Source organism: Pyrus communis, chromosome 12, assembly GCF_041283825.1.
Source record: "Pyrus communis isolate YQ-2024b chromosome 12, ASM4128382v1, whole genome shotgun sequence".
NCBI lineage: Eukaryota > Viridiplantae > Streptophyta > Magnoliopsida > Rosales > Rosaceae > Pyrus > Pyrus communis.
In genome coordinates this window covers 7,583,172-7,611,123 of record NC_142576.1, presented here as the reverse complement: position 1 = coordinate 7,611,123, position 27,952 = coordinate 7,583,172, and the positions used below count along the sequence as shown (strand labels likewise).

General features: G+C 36.5%; 4 protein-coding genes across 6 annotated transcripts; 3 read left to right on the top strand and 1 right to left on the bottom strand.

The window, feature by feature from the left end:
• Window positions 1–627: 627 nt before the first annotated feature.
• Window positions 628–3,768, top strand: LOC137744752 (NADPH-dependent aldo-keto reductase, chloroplastic). The gene is made up of 7 exons (XM_068484546.2): window positions 628–986; window positions 1,088–1,138; window positions 1,620–1,696; window positions 2,270–2,357; window positions 2,638–2,913; window positions 3,049–3,297; window positions 3,461–3,768. Exons 1-7 carry the CDS (start codon window positions 867–869, stop codon window positions 3,545–3,547), a joined length of 948 nt encoding a protein of 315 aa, XP_068340647.2. The 5' UTR covers window positions 628–866; the 3' UTR covers window positions 3,548–3,768.
• Window positions 3,769–4,789: 1,021 nt separating this feature from the next.
• Window positions 4,790–12,854, top strand: LOC137744834 (NADPH-dependent aldo-keto reductase, chloroplastic). Its single transcript, XM_088681442.1, has 9 exons — window positions 4,790–5,393; window positions 6,883–7,264; window positions 7,374–7,424; window positions 7,774–7,850; window positions 7,994–8,081; window positions 8,407–8,463; window positions 11,645–11,863; window positions 12,019–12,267; window positions 12,500–12,854. Exons 2-9 carry the CDS (start codon window positions 7,145–7,147, stop codon window positions 12,584–12,586), a joined length of 948 nt encoding a protein of 315 aa, XP_088537568.1. The 5' UTR covers window positions 4,790–5,393; window positions 6,883–7,144; the 3' UTR covers window positions 12,587–12,854.
• Window positions 12,855–14,136: 1,282 nt separating this feature from the next.
• Window positions 14,137–15,870, top strand: LOC137744836 (uncharacterized protein At2g39795, mitochondrial). Its single transcript, XM_068484644.2, has 3 exons — window positions 14,137–14,508; window positions 15,073–15,383; window positions 15,486–15,870. Exons 1-3 carry the CDS (start codon window positions 14,236–14,238, stop codon window positions 15,640–15,642), a joined length of 741 nt encoding a protein of 246 aa, XP_068340745.2. The 5' UTR covers window positions 14,137–14,235; the 3' UTR covers window positions 15,643–15,870.
• A 4,144-nt stretch (window positions 15,871–20,014) lies between these two features.
• Window positions 20,015–26,100, bottom strand: LOC137744829 (delta-1-pyrroline-5-carboxylate synthase). 3 transcript variants are annotated; one of them, XM_068484636.2, is made up of 20 exons: window positions 25,622–26,100; window positions 25,097–25,168; window positions 24,854–24,957; window positions 24,647–24,749; window positions 24,376–24,537; window positions 23,590–23,879; window positions 23,280–23,430; window positions 22,953–23,117; window positions 22,781–22,858; window positions 22,513–22,602; window positions 22,257–22,343; window positions 22,047–22,133; window positions 21,878–21,974; window positions 21,693–21,796; window positions 21,498–21,576; window positions 21,075–21,225; window positions 20,889–20,957; window positions 20,626–20,692; window positions 20,474–20,544; window positions 20,015–20,356 (listed from the first exon to the last, which is right to left on the bottom strand). In XM_068484636.2, the coding sequence occupies exons 1-20, from the start codon at window positions 25,679–25,681 to the stop codon at window positions 20,278–20,280; spliced, it is 2,166 nt and encodes a 721-aa protein (XP_068340737.2). In that variant the 5' UTR covers window positions 25,682–26,100; the 3' UTR covers window positions 20,015–20,277. The 3 variants fall into 3 exon arrangements, with proteins under 3 accessions (XP_068340737.2, XP_068340738.2, XP_068340735.2); XM_068484637.2 differs by having other exon boundaries at window positions 23,590–23,867; XM_068484634.2 differs by having other exon boundaries at window positions 20,098–20,356; window positions 22,257–22,391.
• Window positions 26,101–27,952: the final 1,852 nt, after the last annotated feature.

Sequence of the window (27,952 nt, the reverse complement as noted above, 5' to 3'; positions counted from 1 at the left end):
AGGTGAAATGAGTTCTTCAACCGTGACATTCGAGATCACTAGTACAACGCTATATAAAAAAAATGTCTTACACATAGTTTTGAATTAATGACTCATAAGATTATAAATAAACATGCGTTTCATAAAAATTTCTCTTTAAAATTAAAGAATATCACAAATAGATAAATATTTAAATTCAAAACGCAATGAATTAAAGTAAACACGCCATCAACGGCAAAGATTTCAGCTATTTAACTTGGGAAAGACTAGATTGACTTCGACGCACCTCGAAAGTTCACCATACATCCTTTCCCTTCCAATTGTAGAGACTCCTAGTAAAAGATGGACGTACTTTTTGAGGTCTTGAATAAAACGCAAAGAAATAGCTTGTTGATAACTCCACCACGTGTCTTACCCTTAGCCCCATGATGACTGGCTTTCACTACGCAAAATCTACGGCTACCAATATCAACGGCTCAGATATCCCAGTGCCATCAGATACCGGGACCGGTAGAGCACTAACCACATGCTTCCGGAAAACGGAAAAAGTAACAGTCCCTTGTCAAACGGTGGTAAACGATGACGTATCCGATTCTCTCCGTCGACATCAGAACTCATTTAGATATGTTTTTAAAATTAAAGTTTTTAGATAAAATATTTTTCTATTTCAAAAACACTTAAAATATTTTTTCAAAGACACATAACTCGTACTTCTTTTAAAAAATATTTCAAATACTTTATTCAAAATTTACTTGTAATTTTATTAAAAATTAATTCCTAAAACATTTTTACCGCTTTCAATCATTTATTAAGTGCATCCAAACAAGCTTGAAGTCGCTTTTCATCTGGATCTCTCTCTGTACATTTCACTCTCTCGCTCCGGAGAAATGGCGGACGACATTCGCTTCTTCGAGCTGAACACCGGCGCTAAGATCCCGTCGATAGGGTTGGGGACCTGGCAGGCAAGCCCTGGCCTTGTCGGCGACGCAGTCCACGCCGCCATCAAGGTACTTTCTTTCCATTGCTTTACTCATTATTTTGTGTTTTTCTAACTGAAAATTCGAACGTTTGTGGAAGATAAGTGAATTTGTGGTTTTAATAATTTCAGGCAGGGTATCGGCATATTGATTGTGCTCAAATCTACGGCAATGAGGAGGAGGTAATTGCAACTGCTTTTTACTAAACGAATTTCTCGTTTGTTAACTATTTCGTTTTTAGTTTTTACTTCACGATTTTTTAAGTAGAGATAGAGAGAAAATACATGCGCCATGCGGAAAAAGAGTTGAGAAAAATGAAGGACGGATCTATCTGTAACAGTATTAAAAAGAAGACAAGGAATTAAAAATGAAATTGTTATCAAACGAGCTCCAAACATTTGTTGCAGTTTTCATTAAGGAGCGGCATTCGTCTTTATGTGTTTAATCATGTTAAGAAAATTGCTCCAAGTAACTGTATAAGTTTTTTTTTTCCTGAGCGGATTAATTGCCTTGCATTACCTCTTAAATTCAGTTACTTTACGGGCATTTCTAGATATTCAAGTCCAGATAAAAGTTGAAATTATTCATGTTAGACTCATTCTTTGAAGATGTTGGAGTGGTTACCAGAATTTGGCTTGACCAACATGTTCTTATTTCCTGCAGATTGGTTTGGTGCTGAAGAAACTGTTTGAAGATGGTGTGGTGAAGCGCGAGGATTTGTGGATTACCTCCAAACTCTGGTTTGTTTAATGCTAATTTAACTGAGTACTAGATCTCGAGGAATTTCCATGAGGGCGTGATGAAGTACTGGTTTGATACTGAGGTCCTTTTATAAAAAGAGGGTATTAAAAAAAATTAAACTTAAAAAGGTGTTTGGTAAACACTTAAAAACAACTTATTTTCACAGTTTTGGGTGAAAAAAAAGCTGAAAACGTGAAGCAGCACAAATGAGCTTTGAAAAAAAAGCTAAAAATGTGAAGCAGCATAAAAGTTGGATTATATGTTGAATGTTGGATTATGATTTCTTGTTAAATGTTGGGTTATAATTTCTTGTTAAACGTTGGATTATATGTTAATGATAAAGTTTATAAATAATTTTCTTTTAAAAATAAAATATATTTAGTAATTCACCTTTATTTGTTAAGAAAATTAAATTAATGACACATCTAGTATTATACCATTTTTGGTCATTTCAGAGTCACAGCTGTTTTACATAAAAATTTACCAAACACTATAATACTGTTTTTTTTTCAAAGCACAGCAATACCAAACCAACCTAAAATGGAATGACTGTTTCGGTTGTTTGTCCACAGGAATACTGATCATGCTCCAGAAGATGTACTAGAGGCATTGGACAGGACTCTAAGAGACTTGCAACTGGATTATGTTGACTTGTACCTTGTACGTATTACCTGTTTAGATCTTGCTCTCGAGTCATGCCTGTTAGAGTTTGATATGAATTGTACGCATTTTGTTTTAAAATTTACTTAGAGCGGAGGTCTTTTTGAAGGAGTGGACTGGTCATCTATTTTCCGTACTATGATCTTATAAGTTAACCTTCAAATGCCAATATTCCTTCCGAGTCTGGCTATGTTACCTGCATTTTGCTATATATTATCAGGATAAAATCACAGATAATTAACCTCATCTTGAATTCATCATGGCATTTTGTTTTTTGAAGATGCACTGGCCAGTCCGGATGAAGAAGGGATCAATAGGCTTTAAGCCTGAAAACGTTATTGACCCTGATGTCCCTGCAACTTGGAGAGCAATGGAAACACTCTATGATTCGGGAAAGGCTCGAGCTATTGGTGTGAGCAATTTCTCCACAAAAAAGCTGTCAGATTTGCTGGATGTCGCACGTGTTCCTCCTGCTGTCGACCAAGTGGAGTGCCATCCTTCGTGGCAGCAGGACAAGCTACATTCTTTCTGTAAATCCAAGGGAGTTCACCTTTCTGTGAGTATGCAAATACCGAATTGCATTGTCTGTGTCTTGAGTGGTTACGACATAGCTGTGTGTACTTGGGTAATTGTTTATCTAATTTAACTTTGGCGTGTTTAAATGGGAGATATCATATATTTTTGCTCTCAGGGATATTCCCCACTGGGCTCTCCTGGAACAACATGGATCAAAAGTGAAGTCCTTAAGAATCCGATTCTTGTGACAGTCGCTGAGAAATTAGGCAAAACTCCTGCACAAGTTGCTCTTCGTTGGGGGCTGCAAAAGGGTCATAGTGTTCTTCCCAAGAGCACTAATGAAGCGAGGATCAAGGAGAACCTTGATTTGTTTGGCTGGTCTATCCCAGATGACTTGTTCGCCAAGTTTTCTGAAATTGAGCAGGTAAATTGTCACCGGAATTGATTCTCTATTCTCGCTGCTGTCAGTACCCTAACCAACCTTCAAGGAGGATGCCATTATTGCGGTATCCCGAGCGAATCATGCACTGATAATTGCTATGTAGTGTTTTCTCCTAACTAACTACATTGATTTCCAAATTATGCAGGCAAGACTGATCAGAGGGTCCACATATGTTCATGATACTTTTGGTCCCTACAGGAGTTTAGAGGAATTATGGGACGGTGAAATCTAGATTCTAGAGAGGCCGATGAATCATGAATGCTTTCGTGGAGGAGATTCTGGGAGCATTTTTTATGTAATAGATTATGATTAGTGGGACCGTTGATGTCCTAAATAACGATTAGCTTGATTACGCTACTTGCAACTTTCAGCATTTTGCTTGTCTTGATTGCCTATTGCTCAGCTTTGGCTTGACGGTATCTATGTTTGGTAATTATTTTGTTAGTTTTTGGATTTTGTTGAGTATCTCACAACCAATTGATTTTAGATTGAATGTTCATACATTGTTATCACGCCATCTAATACGAGTTGAGAAATTGACCAAAATGATCAGTTTTTCAAGAGTTTTTTAGTCTTCCGTAACTGATAGTTATATTGTCAATATATGATTACAATTTCCCTATTTTCTGTACTGGTGGGTGATTTTTCTTAATTATTTGGTGGACTACATACATAGCTAAGCTTAATCTATATATATGTATATATAGGGGGAGAAGGTAAACAATTTGAAGATTTCATAATATCTAAATTCCCTTTCTCCCATTAAGATTTAAAAAAAAATCACGTTTGTGGGGCCCCGGGGGGGGGGGGGGGGGGAATTTCCCTTCTCCCATTCAGATTAAAAAAATCACGTTTGTTTTGGGGGGGAATTACGTTCATTATTTTTTAAAGTATATTTTAATTAAAAAAATACTTTAAAAAAAAGTATAAATTTAAATCTATATATAAGGGGAGAAGGTGAAACTTAATTTTCGACCGTCTGATCAAATGAATTGAAGAAGACCAATGACAAAAAATTAACAAAGTTTGTTAGAAGTAAAAATGAGTGTGAATAGCATTTTCCAAAAGGAAAGTCACGTAATGAGAGTGAGGATTGTTATGTTCATTATTTTTCAAAATTTTTTTTTTAAAAAACAATTAAAAAAAAAAGGCAATTGCCAAACATGTGGCAAGACACTAGTTTTCAATTAAAAAAGGGATTGGGGAAAAATTGGATTTCAAAATTTTCCTTCGACCAAACCACCAATAGCTTCCCATTTGTTCATTTCGTCGTCTTCGACCCTCGCCGATAAAAAATTAACAAAGTTTGTTAGAAGTAAAAATGAGAGTGAATAGCATTTTCCAAAAGGAAAGTCAATGAGAATGAGGATTGTTATGTTCATTATTTTTCAAAATATTTTTTTTTTTTAAAACAATTGAAAAAAAAGGCAATTGCCAAACATGTGGCAAGAGACTAGTTTTCAATTAAAAAAGGGATTGGGGAAAAATTGGATTTCAAAATTTTCCTTCCACCAAACCACCAATAGCTTCCCATTTGTTCATTTCGTCGCCTTCGACCCTCGCCGTGGTAGTGGTCGGTGGAAAATTTGTCCTTTTTCTTTCTATTTCTTCTTGTCCCTCCTTTTGCTACCTTTTCCCCCATCTATCCTTCCCGATTTACCCTGTCCTTTAAACCTCATGGGCGTCCATCTTCTTCAACCACATTCGACCCGGTCTATCGTCAGCTTTCAACGCATTTTGATGCGATCTTTCGATTTAGGGTGTGTAAAGTTCCGGTGGTCACACCAGCTTGAGTGTTTACAACACCACCTCCTTCTCTCTGTATGCTTTTGTTGGCAGTGTTGTTTGTGGTAATCCTACGGACTTCTATCAATTTCTGGCTGAGATCGGTGCGGCGTTTGTGGCTAGGCAATGGGGTATTACTTCATTTCATCTCTAGTGCTGCTTGGTTGGAATTGCGACGTCTATTGTGGAAATCAAATTGGGTTGATTGGGAAGAACTATTGCGGCGGTGGTAGGAATCTGGAACGTTTTTTGCTCTGTATCAAACTTCGGCCTCTTGGTTGGGTTTTTTTAGGGTAAATTACACTTTTATACATCAGGGTCTATTTCAATTCCTTACAATCTTCAAAACATTTCACTTTCATACTTTAAGTACTATTTTAGTTCAAAATAATACTTCCGTTACATTGTCCATCTATTGATCTGTTAAATGTTGACATGACTGCCACAATATATGCCACATAGCTGCCCAAATGTCTGCCACGTGACAAATAAAATAATTTTTTAATTTTTTTTAAAAAACCAGAATTTTCTCAAAAAAAAAAAAAGGGTAAATTACACTTTCATACATCAGGTTTGTGGTCTATTTCAATTCCTTACAACATCTTTAAAACATTTCACTTTCATACCTTAAGTACTATTTTATTTCAAAATAATACCTCCGTTACACTTTCCATCGATTGATCTGTTAAATGTTGATGTGGCTGCCACATATATGGCAAATAAAATATTTTTAAATTTTTTTTTTTTAAAACCTGAATTTTCTCAAAAAAAAGAAAAAAAAAATTGAAACCAATGCCTTCCCGCCCCCCCCCCCCCCAAGCGATCCTAACCCAAAACCCCAAAACTAGAAGCCCCAATTCGTCCCACCCGAGCCACCCCTTTCTCTCATCCCCTATCACCCCTCCCAAAAATCCCCCATCACCCACAAAAATTCCACCCGATATTAGGTGGATCTACCACAAAACCAGTCCAAAAATCATCTCAAACTCAAAGTATTTTCAAAACTCACCCATACTGAAAATCATGAGATGGGTCTCGAGGGGGGGCGGAGGTCGCATGGCGCCAGGGGGGCCGAACTGGGTTTGGGGTTTTTTTTTTTATTCTTCTTGTTCTTCTCTCTTCTTCTTCTTCCTGCTGTAGGTTTTTTTTTTTTTTTTCCTTCTTCCTCCCTCTTCTTCTTGCTGCTGCTGCAGGTTTTTTGGGTTTTAGGTTAAGGATAGGGATGTGGGTCACGAGGGGGGAGGGGAGGGATAGTGGGTTTCTTTTTTCTTTTTTTTTTTTTTTTGAGAAAATTCAGGTTTTTTTTTTTAAATTTAAAAATTATTTTATTTGTCACGTGGCAGACATTTGGCAACCATGTCAACATTTAACAAATCAGTGGATGAAAAATGTAACGGAGGTATTATTTTGAAATAAAATAGTACTTAAGGTATGAAAGTGAAATGTTTTGAAAATGTTGTAAGGAATTGAAATAGACCCCAAACCTGAGGTATGAAAATGTAATTTACCCCTTTTTTTTCAATATCTTTTTCTTTTTTTTTGAGAAAATTTAGGTTTTAAAAAAAATAAAATAAAAATTATTTTATTTGCCACGTGGCAGGCATTTGTCATCCACGTCAGCATTTACCAGATCAATGGATAGAAAATGTAACGGATGTATTATTTTGAAATAAAATAGTACTTAAGATATGAAAGTGAAATATTTTGAAGATGTTGTAAGGAATTGAAATGGATCCTAAACTTGAGGTATGAAAGTATAATTTACCCGCATTTTTATGTTAGTTTGAGTGGCCCATTTTTGTTTTGTTTATATTTGTTTGTGGGCCTTTGTTATGGGAATTACTATTGCAATAAAATTTGTTTCCTACGATCCATCCAAAAAAAGAATCCAAAATCGGATTTCGTTTAATTCCAATTCCCACGTCCCCCACACACAAACCCACCCCTCCCCCCCCCCCCCCCTCGCCAAAAAAAAAAAAACAGAGCGCCAAGTGGCTGTTCACTGCTCCATTGCACATCACTCGATCTTCTGAGAAATCGAGAAATGGCGGACGATATTCGTTTCTTCCAGTTGAACACCGGATCTAAGATCCCTTCAGTAGGGTTAGGGACCTGGCAGTCGAGCCCTGGCCTCGTCGGAGACGCCGTGGCCGCGGCCATCAAAGTCTTCCTCTTTCCCCGCTTTCAGTTTTGATCACTCTCGACCTTTGATTTGGTGAACTTATCATTTTTCGATCTCACTAACAAAATGTGACTTTTCTAACAAATTACAGGCAGGATATCGCCATATCGATTGTGCTCAACGCTATGGCGATGAGAAGGAGGTGATTTGAGTTGAATTTGGCTAAATTATTACATTAATTTTTTAATTTTTTAGTTAATTTCCATTAATTATTTTATGTTTTTGTTCATTTCTAAAATTGCTTCAACCAAAACGTAAACTTTCCCTAACCTAATTGATTGCATTCACCTTTGTAAGTTTGATTATATGCCGGTATCCTTATGACTCGCATTTTCCATATTTTTTTATTAATCAACAATCGTCATCCATGATATTCGAACTCATAATCTGCTAAGTGGTCATTGGCTTGCGTATTCGATTCTAGTTTGGATTATTAATGTTTTATTCTGGCGATTTGAATGTGACAAAGATGTAGTTTTTATTTCTTGTAGATTGGTTTGGTTCTGAAGAAGTTGTTTGAAGATGGCGTGGTGAAGCGCGGGGATTTGTTTATTACCTCCAAACTCTGGTTTGTTTCAATTTTTAATGCTAATTTCGTTGACAAGCAGATACAATGAGTTATCAATTGTATTGTTCAGTTATGATTTGGCATTATCTAACCCTTAGTGTCTGCTTAATTTCGTAGTTTCTAAAAAACTAGATGGTCTGCAGGTGTACGGATCATGCACCAGAAGATGTATTAGCGGCAATGGACAGGACTTTGCGAGACTTGCAGCTTGATTATGTTGACTTGTATCTGGTAAGTGTTACCTGTTCAAAGCGTATTCTCTAGTTATTTCTGTTAAGCTCGGCGCAAGTCAATGCCAAATTGAAGGTGTAATACTGCTTGGAACCAATGCTCCTTTAAAAGACTACAATTTCCATTTGTTTGCCTGCCATCTTTGAATTTGTTTGAAAGATAGAAATTACTTCCAAAATGATCTTTTTCAGTCTGGTTATGTTGCCTGTATCTAGGTATAAGATAGCGGGGAAAAATTATAGATAATTAGCATTATTGTGTTGAATTTGTTATAACTTTGTGGGCATTACTCAGCTGTAACTAATGACCTGCTGAAAATTTGAAGATGCATTGGCCAGTCCAGTTGAAGAAGGGGTCAGCAAGTTTTGATCCTGAAAACCTGGTTCAACTAGGCCTGGCAATTTCTGACACGACCCGATAACCCGACACGACACGACACGAAATTAACAGGTGTTTGGGTCGACACGATAACGAATCGGGTCTTATCGGGTAACCCGATAAGCACCTGTTAAGATAACGGGTTGGGTCGGGTATACACGTGGGTAAACACGATACACGATAAGCAGAATATTATTTTTATAATTTTATAACCCTAAAAAAATACTGTAATAATTATATACATTAATTTTACAATTTTATACCCCTAAAAATTATAATAAATATATATATATATTAAATTAACTATAAAATTTATAATAATTATAATAATTATATATACTATAATAATTATACCCCCAAAATATTAAGTCTATCTATACTAATTATATATATATATATATATATTAAATTTTATAAAAACTATAATGCATATTAATTAATAATTTAATATGCATGATCATGCATTTGCCAACTTGCCGCCCTTTTTGAAAAAAAAATGGAGGGAAAATGAAAATGTTAAGAAAAGTTGAAAATAAAACAAAAAAGTGAGGGAATTAGGGAAAGATGTTGGAGGGAAAAGTGAAAATGATAAGAAAAAGTTGAAAAGGAAACAAAAAAGAGAGGGAAAAATGAAAATTAATAGAAGTGGTGAGAAATTTTTTTTTTTTTTTTAAGTTATTAACTTTTTATCACACACATGACTGTCATGACATATCTCACTATTTTTATAATGAACACGTGACACGTGATGTATGTACTATTCCATGTACCAGTCAATTATAATTTATACGTACAAAATAAATAGATTTAAATCTACTTAATAAATATATATATATACACACACACACGGAACTTGATTGATGGCATACGAATTCTCCAAAACTAATTTCAACGATCCAAACCGTCAAAATTGTTTGTATATGCTTGGAGATCACATCAGCAAAAAATCACAAAAAAAAAACATTAGCTTTTCAACGGTTATAAACGAAAAATCACTATTTAACGGTTATTTTAACTCCGATTTTGATGATTTTTTATAACTACACTCCTTGATCCTATATGAATACAATGAATGAATTCGATCTTCAATTTAAAATATTTACACAAGTGGATACCACAAAATCTTATGTTATACTTAATAAAAGTATAAATAAACTCTAAGTGTTAGTCAATCTATCGTTTTACGAATTCTCCAAAACTAATTTCTAAGATCCAAACCATCAAAATTGTTTGTATATGCTTGGAGATCACATCAGCAAAAAATCACAAAAAAAAAACATTCAAAGATCAAGTAACGGGACAAAGCTTTTCGACGGTTATAAACGAAAAATCAAGATTTAACGGTTATTTTAACTCCGATTTTGATGATTTTTTATAACTACACTCCTTGACCCTATATGAATACAATGAATGAATTCGATCTTCAATTTAAAATATTTACACAAGTGGATACCACAAAATCTTATGTTATACTTAATAAAAGTATAAATAAACTCTAAGTGTTAGTCAATCTATCGTTTTACGAATTCTCCAAAACTAATTTCAACGATCCAAACCGTCAAAATTGTTTGTATATGCTTGGAGATCACATCAGCAAAAAATCACAAAAAAAAAACATTCAAAGATCAAGTAACGGGACAAAGCTTTTCAACGGTTATAAACGAAAAATCACGATTTAACGGTTATTTTAACTCCGATTTTGATGATTTTTTATAACTACACTCCTTGATCCTATATGAATACAATGAATGAATTCGATCTTCAATTTAAAATATTTACACAAGTGGATACCACAAAATCTTATGTTATACTTAATAAAAGTATAAATAAACTCTAAGTGTTAGTCAATCTATCGTTTTACGAATTCTCCAAAACTAATTTCAACGATCCAAACCGTCAAAATTGTTTGTATATGCTTGGAGATCACATCAGCAAAAAATCACAAAAAAAAAAACATTCAAAGATCAAGTAACGGGACAAAGCTTTTCAACGGTTATAAACGAAAAATCACGATTTAACGGTTATTTTAACTCCGATTTTGATGATTTTTTATAACTACACTCCTTGACCCTATATGAATACAATGAATGAATTCGATCTTCAATTTAAAATATTTACACAAGTGGATACCACAAAATCTTATGTTATACTTAATAAAAGTATAAATAAACTCTAAGTGTTAGTCAATCTATCGTTTTACGAATTCTCCAAAATTAATTTCAACGATCCAAACCATCAAAATTGTTTGTATATGCTTGGAGATCACATCAGCAAAAAATCACAAAAAAAAAACATTCAGAGATCAAGTAACGAGACAAAGCTTTTCGACGGTTATAAACGAAAAATCAAGATTTAACGGTTATTTTAACTCCGATTTTGATGATTTTTTATAACTACACTCCTTGACCCTATATGAATACAATGAATGAATTCGATATTCAATTTAAAATATTTACACAAGTGGATACCACAAAATCTTATGTTATACTTAATAAAAGTATAAATAAACTCTAAGTGTTAGTCAATCTATCGTTTTACGAATTCTCCAAAACTAATTTCAACGATCCAAACCGTCAACATTGTTTGTATATGCTTGGAGATCACATCAGCAAAAAATCACAAAAAAAAAACATTCAGAGATCAAGTAACGGGACAAAGCTTTTCGACGGTTATAAACGAAAAATCAAGATTTAACGGTTATTTTAACTCCGATTTTGATGAATTTTAACAGCTACACTCCTTGACCCTATATGAATACAAAGAATGAATTTGATCTTCAATTTAAAATATTTACACTAGTGGAATTTATATACTTAAAAACAAAAACTCTTTATCCTTGCACATTTAATATTTGTAATAGATTAGTAGTGTATGTATTATTTTTTTTATTAGGCTTTCATTTTCGAGTGTAGATATAGTACTTGAATGAGAAATGTTTTAATGTTTTCAAGTAATATTTATGTCGCAATGTGTGGTATGTGCAAATTGTAAAAAAATATATTTTTTTCTTAACGGGTCATAACGGGTCATAACGGGTCGGGTCACTTTACCCGTTGGGTAAAGTGACACGACCTGTTAAGGACCCGTTAAGATAACGGGTGTGACACGACACGACCCGTTAAGATAACAGGTGTTACACGAAAACGACACGAACACGACAGACACGACCCGTTTGCCAGGCCTAGGTTCAACCAGATATCCCTTGCACTTGGAGGGCAATGGAAACCCTCTACAATTCGGGTAAGGCTCGAGCTATTGGCGTGAGCAATTTCTCTACGAAGAAATTGTCAGATTTGCTGGATGTGGCACATATTCCTCCAGCTGCTGTCCAAGTGGAGTGTCATCCTTCGTGGCAACAAGGCAAGCTACATTCTTTCTGTAAATCCAGGGGAGTTCATTTACAGGTGAGAATGCAAATATTGAATGACATTTTCAATGGCAAATTTCTTATTTCGTTGACATTTCTTGAGGGAGTTACCTATATAATTGGGCAAGAATTTAATTTACGTAGTCAGCAAGTTAGCTCGAAAATTGAAGTAACTGCATACTTTTCTTTCAGGGATACTCACCACTGGGTTCTCCGGGCACATCATGGATCAAAGGTGACGTCCTTCAGAATCCAATTCTTCTCATGGTCGCAGAAAAACTAGGCAAAACTCCTGCACAAGTGGCTCTTCGGTGGGGACTGCAAATGGGGCACAGTGTTCTTCCCAAGAGTACTAATGAAACAAGGATCAAGGAGAACTTCAATGTCTTTGGCTGGTCTATCCCGGAGGACTTGTTCACCAAGCTATCTGAGATTCAGCAGGCTAGTAGTTACTGTAGTCGGTTTTCTATTCGCTTTGCTATTGTTATCCTTGCCAAGATCTTATTTCATCATCTAGGTCTAAAGCAAGAAACACATTCCACCTTAAAATATCCAACTTCTGTTCTTCCATTTGCATTATTCTTCGAGCTCGTTTTGTTTTCAGAGCTCCGGAAGTGTCCTGATTGTCTTTACACCTAATTCCTAAGTTTTGCTTTGATGTTCAACTATGCAGGCAAGATTGGTTAGAGGGACTCAATTTGTTCATGATACGTATGGGGCCTACAGGACGCTTGAGGAATTGTGGGACGGAGAAATTTAGAAGTCCGGATGAGTGCTTCAATGGAAGACAATCTTGAAGCAATTTTTCAGTTTCTTCAAAGTAAAGAATTTGGATTTTTTCCGGCCTGTATGAATGTAGCGAAATGAGTTTTGCCAAATATACACAAACAGAACCGGTTGCAAAGGCTATTGTTCAAGAATAAGACTTGGGGTGAGCTCAAGCTTATGTTTACATCTGGGCTCTTTTACATTGAATATTTCGGTATGCTCCTGTGTAATATATACCCTAGGATTTTTGGTTGTTCAAATTTGGCTCCTATTAACTAATGTCTGACGACCAAAATCTTGTTGCATAATAAAATCTTCGTTTGGATGGTGTTATCTACACATCCATTTTACCTCCCAGACACTCTTTAAGAGCAGCTCCAGCGGGAGCTCCTGCTCGAGGGTTGGGCTCCGGAACAGGGCTGGATTGCCCGAGGGAGGAAGTCCAGCGTTGGCTGGCAAGGGAGCCCGAGCAGGCTCGAGCGTCAGGCCCGTCGATTCGTGCCAGCCCGAGCGTCCGAAGGCAATCTGACATGGGCTGACGTTAGGACGACGTCTCTATGCTTTTTGAGGGCCACGGAGACCTCGGTTCAGACGAAACTAAATTTGACGGCTAATAGAGATTGCTGCTGCTGTTCAAGGCAGCTGCAGCTCTGGTAAGCCTTAGCTCGCTTCAAGGCGGCCATGAGAGCATTAGAGATGGGGGGCTCCATGTCGGGACTCATGTTTTGGGCAGTGGGCAACCGCTCCAGAGCTCGGCACTGCAGAGGGTGGGAGGAATTAGGGTGAGATTTGATGCATGCTTGGTGGAGGAAGCCGGTGGGGGAGGACAAAAGGGTTGCTGCCACGTGTAGCGGCGTCGTCTGGCTGTGATTCCGTTGACCCGCTTCGGCAATCGAGTGGTTCAAGATGCTCGCTGCCTCTGGGGTTAACGTTTGCTGGATCGTACTCAGCCTCGCTCTCATTTCTTTGAATTCAAAGCAGCAAAAACACCAAAAGCCAAATCCAAATCAGAGGTCAGGTCCAGGTGTGGATGCTGCCTTCAAATTGGACAAATTTGCATTTTCACAGAATACCAATCTACAACATTGGACAAGTTTTGTGAAAAAAATACTATTATTTTATTGTCCATTGCCAGGGCTATTCAAGTGCAATGGTGGAGATGCAAAAGGCAGTTACTGTTCATTAAGGATAGTTACTGTTTACTAGGTGGATTGAATAGTGAATAGCCTGGGAGGAGGGCTCCCACGCTGGAGTTGCTCTAATTTTCAATCGTCGGATTGAATGAATTGAAAAATATCAAAAGATAAAAATTAATAAAAAAAAAGTGTGACAAGTAAAAATAGGTGTGTAGATAACACTACTCTATATTTTTCATACAAAAAAAAAAATTATACGTTAAACTAATCTAAACAGCTTAAAAGTAATTTAAATTTAAGTGCTTAATGAGAAACACACCGCTCTAATTTAATGCGTTGAAGCCCACGTCTTCTCTTTTACAATTCCAATTCCAAAGCCATAGGCCCATAGGCCAGTACTACATTACATATTGCATCTTCCTAAAACCCCAAGCAAAAAGACAAAACCCTGCTGAAATTGCAAAACCCTAAACCAACTGAATTTTCAGCCATAGCCGGACCTCAAATGGCTCTCTTCTCGATGCTCCGCAGGCCATCCTACTCCGCCCTAGCCCTCGCCGTCCGCTCCATCCGCGCCGTCGGATCTGCACCCACCTTTCACCGCTCGATCTCCACCGTCCCTGCTTTCAGCCCACAGCTCCTCCGGAGAAGCTTTGTTCCAGTTCATCGATTCTCCACGGCCACGGCCACCACCGTGGAGCCGATCGGCGAACAAAGTCTGGTCGAAGTCCTTGAGTCCGAGATCAAGTGTGCCCTAGACGTGAAACCCAGAAAAGCCGTAAGCGTATCAAAATTGCTGTTTTTCACTTTAAAGTTGCGTTCTTTTTTCGTTTGGTTAAAAACAACTTAAAAGAACATCTCTTGAAAACAGGTTTTTTTTATTTCAAAATCCAAAAATTTGTATGGTATTGAACTCAGAAACTGTTTTAGATCTTAAAATTAGGAAAGTCCCAGTCTTTGGTCAGGGAAGTAAGTTAGGATCTCATTGGCAACTACCTTCCCCACCGGCAAACTAAATGGAGCCATGGCGGACCCAAATCGACGCCGGCGGTGGACCCAAATCGACGCTGGCAGCGAAGATCACAAAGAGAGATGAGTGAGTAGAGGGTGAGAGTCGGGCTATAGGGTTTTTGGAGGTAGTTAGGCATTCTTTTTAAGTTATTCTTAAATTCAGTTTTGAAAAACAGGCCAACCAAACAAGAATTTGAGTTTGAAACTCTAAACTCATAACTTGTTTTTGAGTTGTAACTGTATCTGGATTGAATACCAAACGGGCTCTAAATTTTTTTAGTAATTGAATGTTGGGTAATTTTTTTTTATTTGTATGATCTTCACACTTTAGGAGGTCCCAGAGAAGTTTCCTTTTGAAATAGTGGACAATCCTGGAGACCAAACCATTCTGCTCAAAAGAGAATTTGAAGGCGAATCCATCCAAGTATGTGTCGATACTCCTAGTTTTTCCACAGATGATGAGGACGAGTGGGAAGACCCTGGGATTCCGATGGTTGTGAGCATTTCCAAACCAAATGGACTGCAACTGGAGCTTGGTGTTTCTGTCTTTGAAACTGAGATTTCAATCGATAGCTTGTCCGTCAAGCAGCCTGAGCTTTCTTCCAAAGAGCTTGATTATGCTTATGATGGACCTGAATTTCCGTAAGCTTTGTCTCAGTGGATCATACCTTTTGATTGCATTGCGTAGGTTCTGATGATGGCTTCATTCTGTTCTGATGTGCTCTGTTTTTTTTTTTTCCTTAGCGACTTGGATGAGAAGTTGCAGAATGCTTTCTACAAGTATCTCGAGGTTCGAGGGATCAAGCACACCATGGCTGACTTCTTGTATGATTACATGAGGAACAAAAACAACAAAGAGTTCCTGATGTGGTTGAAGAACGTCAAGCGTGTTGTTCAGTAGTAAACGAAAAGAAATGGAGCTGTTTCCTGGAGCTGTATCAGTTTGAGAACCTCTTATTGATACCGTTAGTTAAATAAATAGTTAAGTATAGTAGATTGAGAAGATTAGAACTAGGTCAAATATTGTTAACTAGTTAATCAGCGTGGATGGTATTTCGATACCTATTAAGAATTGTAACGTATTGACTGGATCAACTACAGTTCCGTATTAACTGGATGGTATTTTGAAGTGTGTGTTTGGAAGTTGTTTAGAATGATTAGAAGTGCATTTGGTTTTGATAACGTTGTAAAAGCACTTGAAAGTGCTTTCTGAAGGTGTTTCTCCTGGATGTTACTGCTCAGTGTTCGCATTACTTCGCAACAAAATTACCAAAGCTCTCAACTCTTGCCTTCCTCTACCTTGACCGAAGACAACATAATGTACTCGTATAATACTAACGTTATTGTACGATACATGTTTGGTCGAGTTTGGTAGCAAATTGGTGTGTCCGCATTAATATTCAAGGACACAGAAGAACCAAATTAACTCTTTGTACTCGGCATGTGTGTCACCTAGACTGCATTTTGCTTCTAATTTGAAGTCATTTTTCTTCGTTTTACGGTTAGGGAGTAATGATAGATCATAATTTTTTGCCATCAAAATCTGTCCAACGCATAGCTCATGCATCATCTTCCAAGAAAAACTTTTGGACATAGAAAACACAGGTGAGTTGCCTCCGAAATCTTGCCAGTTCATCACCCACCTGGTCTCTGAAATTCATATTCAAAGTTTCAATAATATAATTGGACTATGTTACTGTAGGTTTCATCTCAGTTCTGATTGCATGTTCAGTGCGTAGATTATGGGCGAAAACAAATCAGAAACCTTGTATTTTGATCTGAATCCGGGAGCTAAGATTCCATCTGTTGGTCTTGGGACATGGAAGGTTGAACCGGGCTTTGTCAGTCGAGCAGTCATCGCGGCAGTCAAGGTTCATTCTCCATATAAGCTATGGTATGTGTTCATTCTCCTTTTAATTCGTCGTATCTCTGACTGACGAAGAACTTGGAACAATCATAATTATGGTTCTTTAAAGCCTTAGAGCCAAAAATGTGATACTTAAACCAAAAATCGAAACAGTCAAGTTTACCGAGACTGGAAATCTAATGTCTAAGCTCTAATGATAATTCTACACCAAAACAAATGTCTAAAAATGGTCAAAGTTGAAGAAAATTGAGTAGAAGTGAGATTTTCTCGAGGTATCATCCACAGAGATGGACTGATACCACTTCGAATGTTCAACATTCATCTGATACCAACTTCAAATGTTCACCATCCATTTTAATTTTTAGAAAACTGAGCAGCTTATTATTTGATCGAAAACTCTTCCTCTCCCTTCAGGCATATTCTCCTCTGGGTTCTCCAGGGGTTTGGGTGAAGAGGGAAGTTCTGAAGGATCCTGTACTAAATGAAATTGCCGAGAAACTCAAGTAGTCAACCGTGCAAGGATGTCTTCGTAGGGACATTCAGGGTGCACATAGTGTCCTTCCAAAGAGTGTAAATGAAAGCAGGATCAAGGAAAATCTAAGCTTATTCGACTGGTCCATTCCACCAGAGCTCTTCTCGAAAACTTCAGGACTCCACCAGGTTTGTATAACACATGCTTAAATACATCCCTCAACACATTTTATCACATAAAACTTTCTACTGACGTTAACTTGCTTGTCTGTTATGCAGCAAAGGCTCCTACGGGGTGATTTAGTAGTCCACGAGAGCTTGAGTCCTTATAAAAGCGTTGAAGAACTGTGGGATGGTGAAATATGAGCTCTTTAATTGAATTTGATCCATACAAGTTTGTCAATTTTCTTGCTTTCTCTGCCACATTTTCAGATGGAAGAAACTGTTTTTTTGTGTTTTTGACTTTCTTAAACCAGTATCAACCTTGTATTTGTTGTACTACGATCTGCTTTTATGATTCAAATCCTTCCTATACGATAGCAAGGCAAACCTTTTGAATCATCGAATGATAACTAGCATCAATACCGGATGCGATTTCATGCACCTCAGTTAACGATTTCATGCACAGTTAATACAAAATTTGAGAGACTTGAATTCCAAGTATTTTACTTGAACTATCTCATTCAGTCATTGCTCCAATCCAACTTGAAATGGCAGATTGAACAAGATTAAAATGGCAGCAATACTTCAAGGTGAAGTGATGAGATATCAACATAAATTTGCTAAAAAAAGTTTTTCTTTAGGGTTTAGCATTATAAAGAAGATCAACGTCGGATCTGAACTTAGAGACAAATTGTATTTGGATTAACAATAGAAGTAGGCACATTTTTAAACCAGACAGAAGACTGGTTAAGAGTATGTCTTACTGAAGCAGACCTATCTGATATTATATTTGACTCATAATAGATGACTCAAAGATACTTGAGAAATTTACTAACATCTAAAACAGGTGTAAGATTTTTATTTTATTTTTTCTCCTTTTTATTTAATTTCAGTTTTTATTAACTAAATTTATAAAATGTGAATAATGGCACGACATTACATGAAAGGGAAAATAGATAAATTTGCTAAAAAATGTTTTTCTTTAGGGTTTAGCATGATAAAGAAGATCGACGTCATATCTGAACTTAGGGACAAGTTGTATTTGGATTAACAATAGAAGTAGACACATTTTTAAACCAAATAGAAGACTGGTTAAGAGTATGTCTTACTGAAGCAGATTTATCTGATATTATATTTGACTCACAACAAAATAGATGACTCAAAAATACTTGAGAAATTTACCGACAGCTAAAATAGGTGTTATATTTTCCTTTTTCTTTTCCCCTTTTACTTAATTTCAATTTTTATTAACTAAATTTGTAAAAGGTGAATAATGGCATGACATTGCATGAAAGGGAAAATAGACAAAGGGAGGCAGAGGATGCAGTTCCTCCTCATTGTTTTCATAACTACATTGTCCCAAGCTCTCCTTTGTCCGTGGGATTCGGAAAGACTCTGTATCCGTGCAACAAATCGTTTCCAGCCTCAAGGGCCTCGGAATTTAAAACTTTTTCAACGGAATTGTGCTTTTTAAATGACATTTTATGTCATCGTGCTGCAGTTCTTGCCTTAATTTCTTATCCAAACATATCGTGAATTTTATGAGTTAATCAATATCTTCCAGTTACTTGTCATCAAACCAGCCCTTCTTCTAAATATGATTGTCGTCACATATCATATGAATCCTTTTAAATGAAAAAAATATCAAATAAAATCAGATAAAGTTGAAAGAGAGAGATAACAACCATCTTATCTCTTAGTTTGATTTTTTCCACTTCAAAATCCTTAAAATTTCTAAAGCATAATTGTCTTCTCTTTTTTTTTTTTTTTTTTTTTTTTTTTTTCGACAAACGATAGTGTTAGTAAGTTAAATAATTAGTTGTTGTCACTTAGTACTACTGTCTAGTGATATTCATGTTCACTTTTAAGTGAGATGTCTTAAGTTGGATTATCGCCAAAAGCGAATTTGAACCATATTATTGCTAGCCCATTATAAGGCTAAGTTCACCCTTCCCCTTTGTGTAAACCTAAATTTTTAGCCCAAAAAATTTAAGTTCTAATCCAAAAAAGGTTTTCCTCCTCCAATGGTTCTGATTTAAAATTTTAGCTGGAGATTATTTAAAGAATGAATTTAACCTAATTTTTTTTTTCGGAAACATTTTTTTTTAAATAATATTTATGTAGATTATCTTAATTTATTTTTATGAACATTTTAACATAACAATATTAAGATTCCGATAAATAATAAAAAATCACTAAATCTAAAACCATTTTTATTTAAATAAAATAAATTCTTTTAGCCGTTGGATTTAATTTGGACCATTAGATCTTTTTATTCACTGTTAAATTTGTCATATTCGATCTCAGTTGTTGGATGTAAAGTATTTATAAATTGAAATTGAAAAAAAAAAGTTTGAATCTAGACCATTGGATCAACCAACGGTCAAATCACCAACACTGTCAGATCAACAAAGAGTCATAGTGGGAAGATTTGGTGGCCCACAAAGTTGTCAGTGGTTGGCCCCACCCGCCGCATCTTTGCCGCGTGCAAAGGCGTGAGGCGCGTTAGTGCGCCTTGTATAAGAAAATTGTTTACAACCTAAATTTTAGATTTTAACCTAATAGTTGAAGATGATCTTAGAGAAAGGGAAAGCGGTGGAGATCGAACCTGTATCATGGTGTATAGATATGATTGTTTTCCATCACGACGGTAAAGCGACATCTGCTTTCTTTTATAATTAGAGAGGTTTTTAAGTTAGTGCACACTTGGAAAGTTCAAAGTTTCTCTCTGCACGTATTGATCAAAGAACAAAAATAATAAAAACTCAAAGGATTAATATAAGACTCTCTCTAATTATTCATGATTAAGACGATGATTACATGAAGCCCCCCTTAATCAATCCAGGTAATAAAAAATCTGGCAAGGGGATAACCGTCGATTTTATACGACAATACAAATACGTAAGAATATTTCTGCGGAGCAATCGAACTCCTATGCTGTCATTTGATAAGATATATGTAAAAACTAAGGCTAACAGATGACCATAGGTGTTAAATCTGTAAGTTGTCTGCTACAAAAGCTTTTAATTGAGATGTTTAGGAACTAAGCAGGTCCTTGTGGGTGTACTCGACTCCTCTATCCGCGTCTACAATATGCCCGTTCCCCCTCAGAATCCTGCATTTTGTTACGCAAACGAAGGATGATCACGCAACAAGAAACAATCAGCATGCTCAAAATTCTAAGGAAATAGAAAGAGAAATTAGAAATAAAGGTAATGCAGGATTGATATACCATCTTGTTGTTAGCAGTCCTTCAACTCCTACAGGACCTCGAGCATGAATCCTGCTCGTACTTATCCCGACCTGTTCATCCACCATATCAGTGACAAATGAGTGGAAGAAGAAAATGTAACTCAAAGACGGAACTATTTTGAGAGCACTTACTTCTGCACCGAGTCCAAAGCGTGCTCCATCACAAAACCTTGTACTCGCGTTATGAAAGACCGCAGCACTGTTGATGCAATAGTATGACCATCATGATGTGAGACATTCAGAAAATTTTGTGTAAAACCATTAACATATGTGGCCACATTATTAGAAAATATCGTTCATATTTTTCGCAAAGAAAATATGGATCGGGAAACCAATGAGAAATGCTCTAGTTTGTCCTGTTATGTAAGACGCTTTGCACACGTGAAAATCCTTACCTGTCGACTTGAGTTAGGAAAATTTTAGCAACTTGACCATCTTCAGTGACGATGCAATCAGTATGAGAACTGCAAAACAGGGGATGTGGAGAGGAGAGGCAATAAAGTTAGAGAAATCGCCGGAAAATAATCAGTACAGCAATGATACCTGAAAAAGGAAGAGATGAAATATGTGAACGTATATACCTTCCATGTTCATGAATGTGGTCAATTGCAGCGTTCACATCATCAACGATTTCAACTGAGCAAGCCAATGAACTGTACTCGTAATGGAATGAGTCTGTCTCTGGAAGGTGTAACGCAGTTGCTGCCCTAGGTCCACCATATAAGCTAACACCTGCAACCGACTTGATTTCGTTAACTTATAGTCGTTACCAATGTTTGGAAATGAAAAATGTAAATAGATTGTATCCATGGGAACAGAACCATAGTTCCGAAGTCCTAGGATAGGAACAAACAAAGGTTTAGTCGCGGCCTTATGAATAAGTTTATCACATTGTTAGGCATCAAAATATTTTTTTCGATTTCAATTAGAAAAGAGGTTACTATACAGATATATTTTATAAACTTTCCAGCAGTTTGTTGATAGAAAAGCACACAGTATCATACCTGAATTTTTGAGTTCTGAAATTATCTGCTTAAACCCGTCATCGTCACTCAACAGATCCTTGTGTACAAGAAGTGTTTCCTGAGAAAGAGTGCACCATGTTAAGGCATGCAGTACGGTAAATTCCAAAGTCAGATACAGCTAAATAAATGGACGTGCATAAACGATCAGTCATGGATAGCAAAAAGTGAAATTACCATCGCATTGCAGGCAGCAGGGTAGTCTACTTTTGCATCCAGAACAATTCGCTTCGCCATATCCAGATTAGCGAACTTGTCAACATAAACGTGACAAATCCCATCTGTGCATCAAAATCAGCAGTTTACTAGTAATTCTAGTTTGCAGTGGTACGGTATTACAATGCCAATACTATTTCTCTTACCGGCATGACCAAGAACAGGTATCTTAGTTGACTCCTTAATTTTAGAAACAAGCTTATTGCTGCCTCTAGGGATGACAAGATCAATCACATCATCGAGCTGCAGCAAAACAATTTTTTTAGAATTCATCGTTCTGAAAAACCATAAACAGTTTTAAGTTTCTGTACGCACCTTGAGCAGGTCAGGAATCTCGTCTCTTGTATTCACAAGTCCGATAAGTTTGCCACCAACAGGTTCTGGGATTGCTGAGCTGATGACCTGCAAAAGGAAGGGAGTAACCAAGCCAACGCAAATTAGAAACGTGTCAATGCAGAGAAAACCATGCTCCTGAATTTTTACTTCGTAAATAATAGTAGAAGTACAGAATCTAGAGTCTCAAACCTTGTGCAAGATTGCATTTGATCGCTTGGCTTCTTTCCCACCTTTAAGCAGAAGACCATTCCGGCTTTGAATTGCTAACGCAGCTATCTGTTGAACCATTTGGAAGAGAAAAGTGTTGGTAAACTGATCAAGAAACTACCGTGTGAACAAAATCAAGAAAACGTCAATAACCAAAACAAGACTGTAAGACTGCAAATTTCTGCATGCTTAGATGCTTAAGGAGTCAGGAGTATAAATGGAGTGGATATTTGAATACCTGAACAAGGGCATCCGGTCGAGACTCAAACACAACTAAGAGAACACCCAAGGGACATGACAGTTTCTCCAAGACAAGCCCTTCTGCAAGCTGCATGTAAGAGCAGTTGTAAAATTGTCAAAAGTGAGTTGCAGTGCAGAGGGAAAACAGTTTATCAAAAGCGCTACGATTAACAATTAGTTCTGTGTAAATTAAATCATTAAAACTCTAAACCTGTACATATGTGTTCATTAATACCGAATCAGAAGAACAAGAAAAGTGTCCTGACCTCGGTCTTCTTTAGAACACGGCCAATGGGCTCTTCCATGTCAGCCAGTTTACGTATAGACTTTGCAAGAGCAGAAATCTGTAGAGACACATTAAATACAAAATAAGAAGATTTCATCCAACCGGAGTGATGTAGGTTTTAATTTCAACTACACAAGTACTAAGCTGCATACCTTCCCAGGCTTTAGGGCTAAACGCGATATTAGGGCCTTCTCATATCCAACCTCCTGAGCAGCAGCAACATCAGCTTCATTCGCAGCTATAATTTCACCTTCATTTGCCTCCAAGGCATCAGCTACGTCGAGCAAAATTTTCCTCCTCTCTTGAGATCCTAGAGCCTGCAAGGAAAATAATTCAAATCAGATGTTCAATCTCTCAACTTAACCACTTACTCTATATCCAACTTCTTTAGGAATACTTCAATCTCTATATTAGGAACCTCAAGCTTCATTGAAAAGTAAAAAAAAAAAAAAAAAAAAAAAATTTATGAAGACAATTACTCGGAACTGTCTAGATGCTTCCTGCGCTGCAAGAGCCATGTCACGTGCACCTTCTTCCTTAACTACAGTCCACAAATGTGCATCTTGATGAAATACAGTGCCTATTCGGTCTCCACGAAGCACTTTCTTTATGTTGTCTGTGTCATAGCCACTGTACATAAAATACAAAACTAGTTTAGCACCAACAAACTATTGCAGTATGCTGGAAAATTCCAATGAATACGCCAGATAATGTTTCGATTCCCACAGGCAAAAATAAAAAATACAAACTGGTTATTGTATATCAAAACAAGCAGACGATAGAATTTACCTAGTGATAACAACAGGGATTCCACCATAAGCTGCACACACAGCAGCATTGACTTTAGCTGTCATACCGCCTCTGCCCACCCTTGACTTGTCGCCAAATGTTATTTCTCCCTGATGTTTCTCTTTCACGTAAGTATGGATTAACTTTGATTTTGGGTCCGTAGGAGGACCGCTATAGAGGCCCTCTACATCGCTTAACAAAACTAGAAGGTCAGCTTTTAGTTCCAGAGCCAATAGACCGGCCAAACTGTCATTGTCCCAAAATATGCCAGAAGAATCCTGCAAACATAACTTCCATTCAGAAGCAACAGATGTATATTTTGACAGAAGGAAAATTAAGCGCCCGTCTGGTAACATTTGCATTTCTAATTTTCATTTGTTTTGTTAAAGCTAAAGAGATGGAAGGAAAATGCACATCATAAAGTCGCGAGGGAGACGAGAGATTAAAAATAAAACTGCTCAAAATTATTCGTAGTATCTAGTTTGTAGTTTTTATTTTATGAATCATTCTACATCTATCATCTCTCTTCTCACTTAATCTCACAATTTCCCTTCGCCGTTTTTAATTAAAAACAAAAACCGAAAATCAGAAACAAAAATCTTACCAAACGGGCCTAAGCAGTTCATGAGATTTGTTTTCAAGGGAAAAAGAGTGGGAGAGGGACAAAAGCATGAATGTCGAACAACACACAACCAAGAACATAGGCAGTACAAACCCATACGCCAATCAAAAGGCCTATGAAAACAAATTCAAACAAAAAGTATAGGAACAAGGGGATTTGCATACCTCGTATGGAGCTTTCCTAGTACTAACAGCGTCATTTTCATTGAAGATTGGAATGACCCTCAGTTTTAACAGCGACTTCACAGTTTCAGAAAGTTGCTCTCTGAAAGCTTCGTCCCTAAAAACGCTATCCGTCACAAGAAGTTGCGAAGAAGTCACATCAAGCTGCAATTCAAAGAAAGCCAAAATTGTTGAAGTGACGAGGGGCAAGTCTGAAACTACATACTAAAAAATTGTAATCCTAAATGAAACTGCAAGAAGATTATAGTCTTGCCTGGCTGAACATGGTATCATAGAGAGCCATGAGACTACTCTGTCCAACAGCTGCACAAGCCTTCCCATCAAAATCATTTTGTGGATTTTGGAGATCAGCAAAGCTGCAAAACAAGGCATTAACTTGTTTCAGGCACTTTTACTTGGCGAATTCAATGCCGAAATTTCGACACACAACTGAGAAATTTACACGTCCTTGCATATAAACCTGCTATTTGCCAATCTCCGGTATCTTAGCCTTTGACGGCCAAGACCAACAGCTCCTGAAGTCACCAAAATAACTTCATACCCCTGGGAATTTATATCTTTAAGCTGCAAATATCCCATTCAAGTATGTCATCACTCATCAATCTCAGATACCATTTTTTTTAGTCAGTCTAAAATATGAAACAGTACATATAAATCAACAAAATTGGAGATCTTCCTCCTAGTTCTGGAACCAGTTACATACCTGCTCACAGAGAGCACCTAGTCTGCCCAATGCTAATCTTCCATCACCGCGAGTGACCACAGCTGTCCCAACCTTCAAATCCGAACAAACAAGTGAGCAAATTGGCATAAAAATCAGAAAAGCATCATCGACAATTTCCAAAAATAAAGATTCAGATCAACCGAAAGTGAAAATCCTATAAAACCCAAGTTCTCTTTTTTTTTCTTTTTCTTTCTCTAAACTTTTATTGAACATATTGGGATTTAGCATATTAGTCATTTAACTGATATATTAGTCATATTAACAACATATTAGTCATATTATTTATAAAAACAAAAAACCAAAAAAAAAAAAAAAAACCAGAAAAGCGTTCTGCAAATTGGCTCAGACAAAAGCCTCATATGATCATCACCAAAACAAACAAAAAGGCCCAAATATGTAACAGAGTGTGATATATATTTGTTTTCACAACTCAGAATCAATATGTATATGTATATATATATATACAGACACACACACATACATAATGATGAAACGGGGGTGTACCTTAACAACGATACGCTTGACATTCTTGATAAAAGCTCTCGTAGGATCCACAGAGTCCATGTTTGCCTGCTCGATGGAGTTTTACTGGACTGGGATCTCACCAATATGCACAGAAAACAAAACCCAGGTTTTCCTTCTTGGCCTTTTGGTGTTGGCCAATGGAAAGCTAACAGCAGCTTGTCAAAGAAGCAGAGAGGGAGAGGGAGATAGGAGAGAGAAAAACCGAGAAACCCAGAGACCAAGGAGAGAACCAAAACAAACCTGAAACAAAACAACTACTGACCCCCTATATATTAGTTAAAAAATAACACAAACTCTGTGAAAAATCGACAACGTCGAAAAAAACAAAATTAAAATAAAATAAAGTTCTAGAGAGAGTATAAAAAGGGAAGAAAAATTGTAAAATTTCGGCTGGGGGCCGAAAAACGAGGACGAGACGCCACGTACCCGTGGTTGCCTGGGGACAAACTTATTTTGCGCTGTGTGAAGAGAGTCACGTGAAGGTGAAGGAGTGGAGAGGTAAAGGAAGAGACCAAAAGAGCGTCGGGACGTTGTTTACGTGATCGAAAGCAAAAGAAAGATCGCACGTCAACTCTGTTTGGTTTATATGATTGAGACATTTTGTTTAAACTTGAAACAAGACATTAACAATTTGCCACATATTTTATAAACTAGGGTATCTGTTATTTAATAAAGACGTAATGACGTGCTTGAGTTATATATTAAGACAAAGTGAGCCACATGGTGCCACTAATTTATACACTATGATATCTAATAAAGACGGAAGGAGGTACATGAATTGGATGCCTCAGTTGAGCGAGCAATGCGGTGCTATTAATTTACATGAAATATCTATGCAACATTGTAATTATTATGGCCAATAGTTTTTCCAAACTACGTGATTTATGCATGAATTGGTAACTTGACGTGGCAGTGCTTCAACCACACCGAAAAATTTATGCTCGAATTATTAGGTCTATTAATGAATTAGGACTATATAAATGATATGTTTAGCATAAATGGCATATACACTATGAGATAATTCATTCCCAAAATTTGTGCAAAATGATTATTGTGAATATAAAGTTATTAATTCGAACAAATAACTTTAAATTAATATGGAAATAAGAGACGGGAACAATTATCGAGTGTCTATTTTTAATGGTTAAATTGTGTACAAAGAATATTAACAGTACACAGCTAAATATCATATTTATTGTTAATCCGAGCAAATATTCTAACATACAACATGATATATGATATTTTTTCAACAAATCAAGTCTATTATATTGATGTAGTCAACTTGGTTACGTCTAAGTATAAAATATGATGATTATTTCAATCAATTAAATTTATTGCCATGATCTAAATTTACATGACTATTATTAGTGATGAATTGTTTTGGTGGATAAATCTTTCACTCCAACACACAATGAGTAATATTCCGCAAGACTAGTATTTTAGACCAATGAGTAATGTTTGATTCCCACCGATCTTTCTTCCCCTAACAACTAACAATTTAACCCACTAACACTATCATTTATAAAAATATAATCAACACGTTGTTATTATGTTTTGAAGAAATTTAAGTTGAACTAAACCCAAGTTTGTGCTTGTTCAAAGAATGAGTTGAGCAGCCACTTAGTACGTACTACGGTCTAGTAGTATTCCTCTTTATTTGTAAGTGAGAAATCTTAGGTTCGATTCTCACCAAAAGCGAATTTGAACCACATTATTGCTAGCTCATTGTGAAATTAAACTCACTCCCACCCACTTAGTGTAAGATAATTGCAGGGTCCTTGTACCCACATCAACCTTTTGTTTTTTTTGGGTAAAAGTAGATCTTGGCCTCAACCCACATGATTGCAATGGATTTGGGATTATTCGATTTTAAGATTCGAACCTCATAAATTATTATTTTTGTGTATCAAAATTCAAAAAAGTAAAAAGCTCAAGTAGCAAACAAAAGCAGATGAATCCGATTTCTAGCAAGTCCGGATCCTCCACAATCCCTCAAAGTTCACACTACAGGGCCGACCCACGTACCGCATGTTTTATCAAGTACCAAGTGTTCAAAACCAAATTAAACTTGAATACTCTTTTTTCAATTGTTACCACGTCATCTAATGCACTATAAATGTACAACTCTTTTGGTTGAATGAGTATTCTCTCCTCATCTCTTTGTGAAGATCATAGAGATTCTCAAATCATGTTCGTTCATCGTACATCGTGTGATAATAAATCATTTTAAATAGTTTTATTTAAAATTAAATATAAATAATGCTTGACAAAAATTGGTCGTACGATTTACAATGAACGGACACAATTTAA